This window comes from Sparus aurata, chromosome 15 (genome assembly GCF_900880675.1).
Source record: "Sparus aurata chromosome 15, fSpaAur1.1, whole genome shotgun sequence".
NCBI lineage: Eukaryota > Metazoa > Chordata > Actinopteri > Spariformes > Sparidae > Sparus > Sparus aurata.
Window position 1 is genome coordinate 14,175,849 of NC_044201.1, and position 10,973 is coordinate 14,186,821.

Below are 10,973 nucleotides of genomic sequence, written 5' to 3' on the forward strand. Positions count from 1 at the left end.
AAACAGTGTTATGTAAAGGAATTGCCCCTGGACACTGTTGAGATGTCTGGCAGTCCTCTGTGCTTATTGTGGTTCAGGGATTCCCAAAGACCGTTATAGTACAGGCAAGATATTCTGAGCATGAGCGCAATGCAACCCACCAGCTCCCACCCCTACAGAACTGGGGGGGGGGGGGGGGGGCGTCCTTACCCTCTTTCACCCCCACAGCCCACCCGTATTTATAGGGAATGACACCAAATGACCTCTCCACCACCATCAACACACACACACAGACACAAATATGCTCCCATGCTCAGAGAGAAGATTGGTTGGAGCAATTTCTGAACTCCTACTCAGAGATTTATGGCCCATTGGAAACAACAAGGGCAGAGAAAGAGAGGGAGAGACATGTTGAGTCTGAGGGCGAGAGGGGGAGTGCTGTTTATAAATATCTGGGAATCCATTTTGGTCTGTAATAAAACAGCCCTGAGCATTTCAGACAGCTATAGCCCTCCATTTTGCTCAATAAATGTCTCCAGTCGAAGTTCATCAACACGTCTTGCAGGAAAACTGGAAAGTCTCTGATGTAATATGTAATATTAAAATAAATTAAAGTAGGTGCAACAAGATGCACTTAAACACTTTTAGTAGAGCAAACACGAGCACACAAGTGCCAGTTATTCTACAGGCATTCATATCCAGAGGGGACTGAAGTAAAACATATTAGAACTGCTCTGCCACTGTCTCTGGAGCCATGAGTCTGAAATTGGTCACATCTCCAGAGTGGCCAGTCTTGACCTGAGCAGATGGAGGTGTTAGATTTGCTCATTTAAGATCATCATATATAAGTAACCTGTGGTTCAATGGTCTAATGTGTATTTGTGTATTTGTGTGTGTGTGTGTGTGTGTGTGTGTGTGTGCGCGCATGCACGTGCCTGTGTGGTTTTTTTTTTTGTGTACCCAACAGACTGGAGACTTCCTGACTGTGGACAGATGTAAAGTTCAGGGGGCCCGGTATCAAGATGACAGCATCACAGACACAACCGTTGGGGTATGTGTTTTGGAACAGCAGCAGCTGTACTTGACTTTTTTTTCTAAACTAAATCCCCCTTGAGGATCTCTCTCTCAGATTTTTCTGTTCCAACCCCCTGCCCTCTCCACTTCAGTGCCCTTTCCTCCCATGAGTCTCACTTGTTTTCCAAGAAACAGCAAAGACGGAGGGAGTATGCAAGGGCAGGCAAAACAAACCGCACAGTCATCCATTATGAATCAGTAGAGCAGACAAGGCAGCCCCATGCCGGATAGATCCTGACTGATGAGGATCGAAATGAGGGGTGTTTGTGTTTGTTGTTGTCTCTGTGCTGTCGGGTCAGCCTAACTTTGCTCGTCTAACCCCAAGCTCCTCCGCTGAGATTGGAGCAGCCGGCCCAGTGCACCGCTCCACTAACCCAGTTCAAACAGAATATCTAAACTGCAGAAACATTGTTCCCTATTCACCTGCCAAGAGACCATGGCCCTTTATCTCTTCTGTCGTGGTGGGCTTGCATCATTATCTCCAAGCTCAGCAGCTAAGCTCAATTATTCACAAGGCCAGCACCTCTCTACCTCCCGCCCCACCGCAACTCTTTCAACTCTTAAAATGCCAGCTGCAGATGCGCCACACACAGAAACACAGAGAATATAGAGTGTACCTTTATTTTGAGAGAGAAGTGTAGTGTATAGTGATGGGACATGACAGCTCCTGTGTTTGATAATAAACTTCAGTATTTCCCTCTTACAGCCCTCTTGGCTCAACTTTGCTCTCCCTCTTGTGCTTTAGGAGCCTGAGCTTGACGACAGCGGACCAGGGCCGGGGGAGGTGAGCAGCTGGGATGTCAACACTGAACGAATGACCAGCACTGTTGGCAAGCTCTGCAAGACGGAGTCCCAAAACCACATGTCTCCCAGGTATGCCACATCTGGAAATATGCACATGAGATAGGGTTATGTCATCGTGTATGTACGCATGTTACTTTAGATTTTTATCTGTTTGAATGTGTAATCTGGACAGGGAGTTTTCTCAACTGTTTTTATGACATGTTTTGTTAGCTTCTGAGTCCAGCTGGTTAGGATCGCTACTCTGCCTGTCATGTACTTTGAGCCCCTCGTGTTATGCTCCATCCTCAGTAAAGTGGAGAACAGACTGCAGAGGCGTGCTCGCAGCACTTCCATGAAAGACAGACAGAACTCCAAGGCCCAGAGCGACAGGACCAGCAGTATGGAGAGCGAGTGCTCCCCAGACTCACGTCTCATAGCACAGGTAAATGACTCACAGATTTTATTTAACCTTTTTTTTCATTGGGCATGACATTAAGAACTATTTCTCATTTACACTATTTTCTTTAATTGATTCCTGGTTCAAGCACTTAACTGTCAAAAGTAAGACAAAGCTTTCCAGAGTAGTTACAGAGTAGACAATCACAGGCTGCCAACAGACCCAACTGTCCTATCACCTTGGAAACTCATGAGTGGCTATATCTTAGATGACCGCAGCCATCCTTTGAATCACCACTTTCAGCTGCTGCCTTCAGGGCAAAAGTATAGTCCCCTGCAGTAAGAAAAAACATCTATAGAATATTGCTTCCTGTTGCCATAGATCTTTATCAGTGAGGACAGACACTTCTTAAGTGAGACACAGCACTTTATATATTTTTTCTGATTAAGTCCCAAACATTGAGTACTTGGCCCCCTTTTTAATGTAGTTTGTATTGTGTTTCTGTGTAAATGTGTGTTAATGTGTCCTGTTTTGAATGTGAGTCTTGTTTTTTAATGCAATGTATACTTTTCTAATGGCCTGGCAAGTGCAACAAGATGCTTGTAGGGGGAAGGAAGAAACACAAACAGAAGAGAAACAGATTAAAAAATCAAACGGCAGTAAAAAAAAGAAAAAAAAGACATTACAAACAGTGTTAAGAAAAAAGCCTAGAAGTAAGCCCTTGACATAAATGTATCCAGTTAGAAGACCACCAGTTTTCGCAAACCAGTTGATCCTGAACAGGATCTGGCAGTATGTCTGAAGTAGGGACACGCACATAAGTTTGTATGTACGGTGGCTATAGATAGTCAAACAGCCCTCTAAAGGCTTTTGATGAATGTGAACAATGGCAAACACGTTCTGAAAAGATAAATGACAATTACATTTTGGAGTCAGTGTGTAAACATGATTTACACAACATGAAGCTGTGTTAATTTTTAGAAGTGCAGCATTTTAAGATGTTAAAAAAAAGGCACTTGTTGTACCGAGGCTTAACTCTGATTTAAGAAGAGGACAGTGTAATGTACTTGGCCACCATTTTGGCTGCACAAACTGACTTTGGTGAGTATCCAAGAAGAGTTTGATTTGACCAGAGAATACAGAAGGCAGGATTGCGTTTTGCAGAGGGTTTATGTAGCAAATTGGATAGCAGAATGATTAATTGGGCCAACCTTCAGGCGCCAATCAATAAATCGTATCTCTATAATCAAACAATGGAAGTACGGTCATTTAAACAATCACGCATTTGGCAGCAGATTTAATGTCAGGCTGTGGGTGTGTTCTTTATATGTGTTTGTAGAAATGTACCAGCTTGTGTCGGTCTCAAACTCTCAGCTTCTCCTTTGTCTAAAAGGTTCCCAGGAAGTCTGTGTACGACCAGCTGAACCAGATTCTGATCTCTGATGAACGCCTACCAGAGAACATCATCCTCATCAACACCATGGAGTGGCAAGGACAGGTGTGTGTTTTTCTGTACATGACACTTCAATCACACTGACGTTCATCTTTCCACATATACAGTACACATGCTGCTAGCCATGCTGCAAGCATTTCCTGACATTACTGCAAAAAGCCCGTAATAGAAAAAGAAGATTCTTTGGAGTGTATACATGTAGCATGATGTTCCTGCTTTCTTTCCAACCCTGCCCCTTGTATATCCATTAGCTCATCGTCTCCCTCTCATGTGTGTTTCTGTGCAGTATGTAGCTGAGTTGCTCCATGAACAGGCCCAGCCCATTGTGTCCACCTGCTCTGCTGCCGATGTTCAGGCTGCCTTCAACACCATCGTTACTCGCATCCAGAGATTGTGAGTCCCATATATACATACATATATACACATACACACGTCCTGGGGCAGTCCTCGCCAAACTGTGCATGTTTACGGTGGCTCGCTTCCAGAGAATTCCGGGACGCCATCGCTCAGCTGCTGAAATGCTCTCTGTCCGTGAACCCATTCTATCACAATGTGCCTGTTTTCTCATGAACAGCTGAAAGTGCAGCTTTCTTCTGTCTTTCTTGGATCCATCCTGTCACGTCAGCGAGAGACAAGGCTGCTCTGCTTCTTCTGTTAAACCTGTTTTCTTTTTAATCCAGCCAAATGTGCAGCTTTTCCACCCTTCACACACCTGCTCCTCAGTCAACCTGTTTACTCCACCTGGGGCCGTGTCACATTGAGCCATGCATGTCTCCCATGTAAACATGCTTGCTCTGTGCTCTCACTGCTTTAGCTGGCTGCTCAAATGTTTTCAATACGAACATAAAGCCCTTAAAACCTCACATATATTTAGGTCTTGTTCTGCTATTGGACTTTGATGTCTCAAATCCTGAAGCACTTAGCTGCAAAGTCCTTAAGTCAGTCCTTATAATGACTTAAAGCACATTATTAATTTAAAGGCGTAAATCTTGAAACAATTTTTGGGTTTAAAAAAATATTTGAAGTGAGCAATTAAATCAACCCTGCTGAACTGAATTGAGTTTCTTTTTTTTCTTTCTTTTGACTTTTTGTGCATTTTCAGAGTAATTTTAAGGATTATGCTTGTGGTTGTAGGATTAGGATCTAAAAGCCGTTGCCCAAATTGGACAAAGACTTGCAGATACTTGCATGTACCTGCTGATGCATATTATAACATATGATGTAATCTGGCATTTAAAAGAAGGTAAAACCAGTTTTAATCCTGGAAAAAACCCTGTTGAGAAATAAATCTTTCTCTTCTCATACACCCACATGACCCACATGTTTTATGATTTGGAACTCTCTCTTTCTCTTAATGACTCATCCTCTTCCTCCTTTTCTAATCCTTGCAGCTGTAACTGCAATGCACAGACACCGCCGACAATGAAGGTTGCGGTGGCAGGCGATCAGAGTTACCTCAGCACCATCCTGAGGTTCTTTGTGGAGCAGCTGGCCAACAAGACCCCGGACTGGCTCAGTTACATACGCTTCCTGGTGATCCCTATCGGTAAGTCATCAAGGGTCTGTACAAACCAGCCCTAACATGTAACATATTGTTTGATACATAATGCTTTTCTCTACAGGTTCTCATCCCCTGGCAAAGTATGTGGCCTCCTTTGACAGCAGGTTCAACAGCATCTTTATGGACACTGCATGGAGGGAGCTGTTCTGCCGGACGGAACGGCCCACCTCAGGTAAGATGCACAGCTCTGCTGTCTGGCTACAAAACAAGCCTGCGTGTCTAATGTTCAGCCAACTTGAAAGGGAAAGAAATGAGGTCAGAACATGGGTCAGGGGCTGATAGATGGGAAGAAGAGATTTCATCAAGTTGCAAAAGACAGGTACAGCCTGCTTTTGTGTAGCGAATGGTTCTACGTCACGGCACTGCTCCCCCTCCCTGTAAACTAAGAAGACCCGGCCGTCAGATCTGACTCAGATATTTACCCCGAAGGTTGTCAGAACTGATTGTAATTCTGTAAGTCATTTCTTCACAAATCATAATGAGATACATCCAGGTTTTCTTCACGTTCTATGTCTCTCTTATGGTTTTATCTTCCAGCTTATTTGCATTACCACAAAAATGTCGGATTAATGAAAGAGGCCAAAACAAAGACATTCTCCATTATTAATCTGTTTATTTTAGGACTGTTTTGTAGGATTAAAGCGTTTGCCTTTATTCTTACACCCACTTGCAGTTATAAGACTTACAATTGATTGCTCACACGCGCAGACATCCATTCTGTTCCCATCCTTTTCATCACTTCTCACTTGTTCTGCCCAAACAAGCCGGATAATCCTCACCCAACCCCACCTATCACTTCACTTAATTTGCACCCAAAAGGTGCAAGAGTTACAGTTTCACACACCGTGTTGAATCATCTCAAAAGGGGTTCAGAGCAAAAAAAATAAGAATAAAAGAAGGTCTTTATCTATTATCCTTGACATGAGCTGTCATCACAGCACAAAAGGCAGTGTGTCGATAGGATCTGGCTGTGAATGCTTTCCTTCACGTTGATATAGAGTTTAAAGTGATAAGAGGACTATTATTCAAAATAAATTAATGTGAAAAATCCGCATTTCCACATTTCATGGTGCCAAAAATGTACGCTGGGCTACACGTGGCCCACAGGCCGTCTGTTTGACACACAATTCGTCCTGTGTGTCTTGGAGCTGACTTCACCCACGTTTAATGGCATTTTACGCTCAGCAACCCCCATCTCGTTAATTCGGAGGAATGAAAATGATTAATGCACCGTCTTCTAGCGATCTGCTGCATGTGAAAATTGGCTTTCGCGTCAGTTGTCTTGCAGCTTGTTAGTCAGATATAGAACAAGAAGAGGCATGTTGTTAACAAGCCTTCTCTCTGTGCCCCCTGCAGATAACATAGATGTAGCAGGACGAGTGGTTCAGTATCTGGCTGGTGCCAACGTGTCGCACCAGTTCCCTATCTCAGAAGCCATGCTCACCTACAAACAGAAAAGGTAACGTCACTTTGATTATTGAAGTTTGAGCATGTACTGCATATGTTTGTGTGTTTCACATGTATGTTGTTGTGCTTTTTTATTTTCAAGCATGTCTGTGTTTTTATGCCTACTCACAGTACTGATGTTAATGTTCAGTAATGTCTCATTAAAAACGAGACCGATGATGATTATTTCTCAGATTGACCGTCAATTGCACTGCATGAGGAAGATGTTTAAATGCATATGCATGCAAGCAGGCACATATATTCTGCACACATGTAAAAGCAGCTGCTATGTGTGATGATAATGATCCTCTGTTTATCTATTTATTTTAGTTGCATGTGTTTATTCTGACACAAATTAGTCAAAGACGTGAAGGTTCTGGTCCTTTCCACTCCACATTTTGATTAAAAGCTTATGGATGAAAGCCCAGTCGTGTCTCAAACACAACTGCACTCAGCTGTACAGACGGTCCGTTGCATTTCCGTGTGCATTTATTTGTTTCCTTTCTGAGGTATGACCAACTCCCTCCCCTCTTTGTGCGAGTGGCTTCCTATTGGTCAGAAGGTTTTAACACTGTTGCATTCCTTCTTCCCCCTTTCCCCTTTGATTTGCATTCAAGGAAAAGGAGTTTGTATTTTGATTTTTACATCAGGTATCTAATTCAACTCTTGTTTTGTTTTGCCCTTCTTATTTTTTCTCTCCACCATTTGGCTTGACCTCCTTGCTGTGTCTTAACATTTCCCTTTCACACTCGATACTCACTGTATCTTCACTCTGCACTCTGTCCTGACTTGTGTCTTTGGTTCGGTGTGATCTCAATTCTTACTCTGTCCTTTTGTGTTTTTGCTGTGAAGATTTGCCTAACAACCGTTTAAAACAACCCCAAAATCTCACAAAGTTGAATGTTTTTCCAGCAACATCGGTGTCACAAGCAATGATAAATGAGTAGAAATCATGTAATGTGCCCCACAAGGAAACCAGTAAATGTTAGTTTCAGATGTAGTGTTGAGCTGAGGTTATTTCAGGACGTGTGCTGGTTTGCCTTCAGGAGTGGCTACATCCTGCAAGGCCAAAGAAATATATCAGTATCAACCAAAAGAAATGATGATATTATTAATAATGTGTTATGATCTGATGGTTCCCACTCATACTAAACTGCATGATTACGAAGTCTGCACCAGATGTTTCCCCCATGTTTGCATATATACATATAACCATGGAAGTAAGTAGCTTGTAATATCTACATTTAGAAAAGATGGGTAACTAATTTCAATATATAATTTGCCCCCATGGAACAGACGGGCGACATCCCATCCTATCCCCATGCAGCAAACACAACACAAATATGGTGTTTGTTGATTTTACAAGATAAATATGCAAGTTAAGAAAGTCACAGTTTGTCATAAAGACAATAAAATACCATTTACTTTTGTGTAAAATCGCTATACGTCACCAACACCAACATGGCTGTCTCAAAGAAAAAAATAAACAAAGATAAAAACTACAACAAGTCAGGCCATATTGATGTGAAAGGAGAGTTAGTTTTGTGAGCTGGCTAATGTACACGAACACCTCTACAAGGTTTCCTCATTTACTCGACTGTTGGGTGTGTAGTCTCTTTAAATACATGTTTTCACAGTCTTATACGTCAACAGTTTTATGACAAACTGACTTGCAAAATGATCTTTTAATTTGACAAACATCATATGTGTAATTTACGGCACAATTCAGATGGGATCAAAACATTAAACGTTTCTCATCATTGACTACTTTATATAGTCTTTCTGAAGTAAGGTCACATGGTGGTCCACCAGAAGGGGCCCTATCTTGTTATTTTTAGAAGGTATGTACAGGTGATGGTACAAATGACTTTTGCTTGAACAGTAGTGATTACTAAAGCTCTAATGCTAAGACAAGTCTTGGTTTGATTCAGAATATCCCTAGTTTGAAGCTAACTAATTGTTACTTCGAGTTAAGGAAGGACTTGGAGGTGTTTTGCTCGGTGATTGTGTTTTGCAAAAACCTGTATGGAACATCGATGAAATATAACCATATAGTAGAACAGCACTGATACACCAGTAGGTAAGATTACTGGGGAATGCGTCCTCCCGTTGTTTGCTGTGGATGTGATCTATTTTGCAGGCTTGTGAAAGACTGGGAGAAACTCAGCGGATAGTTTAGAAGTTACACAATTAGTTCCTGCATATAAAGAGGACATTTGCCGAAAGAAAACACCATCTCAGCTCTTCCCTGACAGATTATGTGTTGGATTTTTTATTTATTTTTTTGTTTATAAGTGACTGCCATCCTGTTTTTTCCCCCCCTATCTTTGTAAACGTATCTATCTTTGAACAGGTGATGTTCTCAGAGTAGTAGTTTGAAGTAGCTGGGCCCAAACTTTCACTTATATTTCATGTATAGAAATAGCTCTCTTATCTTCACACTGGCTGATAAGATAAGACAGACCCTTCTCTGGTTGTAAGGAGCGGTCCTCTCATTCATCTCATTGTTACATGACCCCCAAGATGACCCCATTCCACCCAAAGCCAGTCATGTGCCATGTCTGCTGCAATGGGACATGGTGCAGGGCATGCCACCACCATCTTCCCTCCAGGACCATTGAGTGTTCATGTGCACCTCTGGAGTGTTGAAGTTGTCGAACCCATCTCTGCTCATACTCACAGCCTCTTTAATCTCTGTCTGTTTACAGCCCTGATGAGGACTCCTGTCAGAAATTTGTGCCATTTATTGGGGTAAGGATTGATTTCTACATGCAAAAGAAAATAATTTGTTAATTAATTTGCGTTTAATTTAGTTTCATGTTAAATCTTTTCTTATTCTTACAGGTTGTGAAAGTTGGGATTGTAGAGCAAAGCCTCTCAACTTCAGGTAAGAAAGGAGATATTTCTTTTAGAGGTGTGGTTGTATTCAGTCAGGTTAATGTTTTCTACATTTCACTGTTTATTCTGTGTATGTGTATGTATATGTATTTCCAAATGAGCAAGAAAAAAAAAAACAAACACATTTTTACAGTGTGTATTCTTGGTTTGAAGCTTTGTGTATGAAGCCTTTCTTCCCTACAATTTGCAGTGGACTCAGATGATGCGATGGGAGGCAACACAAGCATCCTGTCCTCCCCAACACCCCCATCGGCTGGTCCGTATGGGAAAGAGATCGGGGGTACCCCTCCACAGTCTCCCTCCGTGTCCACCGCCCTTTCTGGAGCTGGGTACGACAACGCACACAAACAGAATTATGAAGAGCAAAACCACATCCTATGTCTTCTTTCTCACTGTAAGATGTGTTTTCATAATGAAGAAATTTGTTTCTGACCTGTTTTCCTTTGTAGCTCTCCATGTTCGGGCAGTGAAGTGATGGGACTCCAGGTGGACTACTGGACGTGGCAAGGCCCAGAGAAGAAGAAAGAGGGTGAGAAGAGAGACGTGGGACTGAAGAACACCCTGAAGAGCAATTTCCGTTCACTGCAAGTCAGCCGCCTGCCGTGTGGAGGGGAACTTACCCCTCCACCCAGTATGGCCATGACTGTGGTCACTAAGGAGAAGAACAAGAAAGGTAAAAAAAAAATGTGACTGATGCACACACAGAAAACCTGAGTTATTGTTTCTTTATATAATGGAGAATGGCTAAAAGTGCACTTAACTAATTGAGCATGTAACTTCTTTGACATTGTTGACGACTAAAGGACTAGTGTGCATTTCGAAAATCCCCATAAATCCTGCCTTTAAAAAAAATCAGCAGATCAAAATCGATGCAGCACAGCCTGAGATATGATTTGTTATCATTCATTCTTCTTTCTAACTCCACAAGTACAGATTTTCTTCATTTTTTAAATTGTATTCTTCAGACCTAAATAGAGCTGCTTTATGTGCCTGATCACTCAAGGCCGTTTATAAAACTTTAAACAGCTCAGTGTGGAGCTGTAAAATGCTTTGTACCACTGTTTTCATACATTCTGTAGGACTCCCCAACACATGGAAAACTCACTTTAATGTGTGAAATCTGTGGGGTTCCCCTTTATGTGCAAAAACGAGTTGTGAAGAATTAGATTGAAATGCCTTGGCTCACTCCCTGTTTCCCTCCACAGTGATTTTTCTCAGTAAGAAGCCCAAGGAGAAAGAGCTGGACTCTAAGAGCCAAGTGATTGATGGTATCAGCAGGTTGATCTGCACAGCCAAGCACCAGCACACGATGCTGAGAGGTAAATATCAATGTCCGGACACATCCCCACATCTGAAGCTATACTGCCATCTGGTGTTCAAGG

General features: G+C 42.2%; 1 protein-coding gene across 3 annotated transcripts in view; it reads left to right on the plus strand.

Annotated features, from left to right (window-relative positions):
- Window positions 1-10,973, plus strand: part of LOC115596492 (phosphofurin acidic cluster sorting protein 1) — a 63,406-nt gene that overhangs the window by 49,376 nt on the left and 3,057 nt on the right. For 2 of the 3 annotated variants that reach the window (XM_030441656.1, XM_030441654.1), the window contains 14 exons: window positions 947-1,030; window positions 1,799-1,926; window positions 2,146-2,278; window positions 3,627-3,731; window positions 3,973-4,079; window positions 5,078-5,232; window positions 5,309-5,419; window positions 6,604-6,706; window positions 7,311-7,343; window positions 9,402-9,444; window positions 9,538-9,580; window positions 9,782-9,920; window positions 10,041-10,264; window positions 10,797-10,910. In XM_030441656.1, the coding sequence (XP_030297516.1) occupies window positions 947-1,030; window positions 1,799-1,926; window positions 2,146-2,278; window positions 3,627-3,731; window positions 3,973-4,079; window positions 5,078-5,232; window positions 5,309-5,419; window positions 6,604-6,706; window positions 7,311-7,343; window positions 9,402-9,444; window positions 9,538-9,580; window positions 9,782-9,920; window positions 10,041-10,264; window positions 10,797-10,910 (1,522 nt within the window). The remainder of the gene's footprint in view (window positions 1-946; window positions 1,031-1,798; window positions 1,927-2,145; window positions 2,279-3,626; window positions 3,732-3,972; window positions 4,080-5,077; window positions 5,233-5,308; window positions 5,420-6,603; window positions 6,707-7,310; window positions 7,344-9,401; window positions 9,445-9,537; window positions 9,581-9,781; window positions 9,921-10,040; window positions 10,265-10,796; window positions 10,911-10,973) is intronic. The other variant, XM_030441655.1, reaches the window with a different exon arrangement.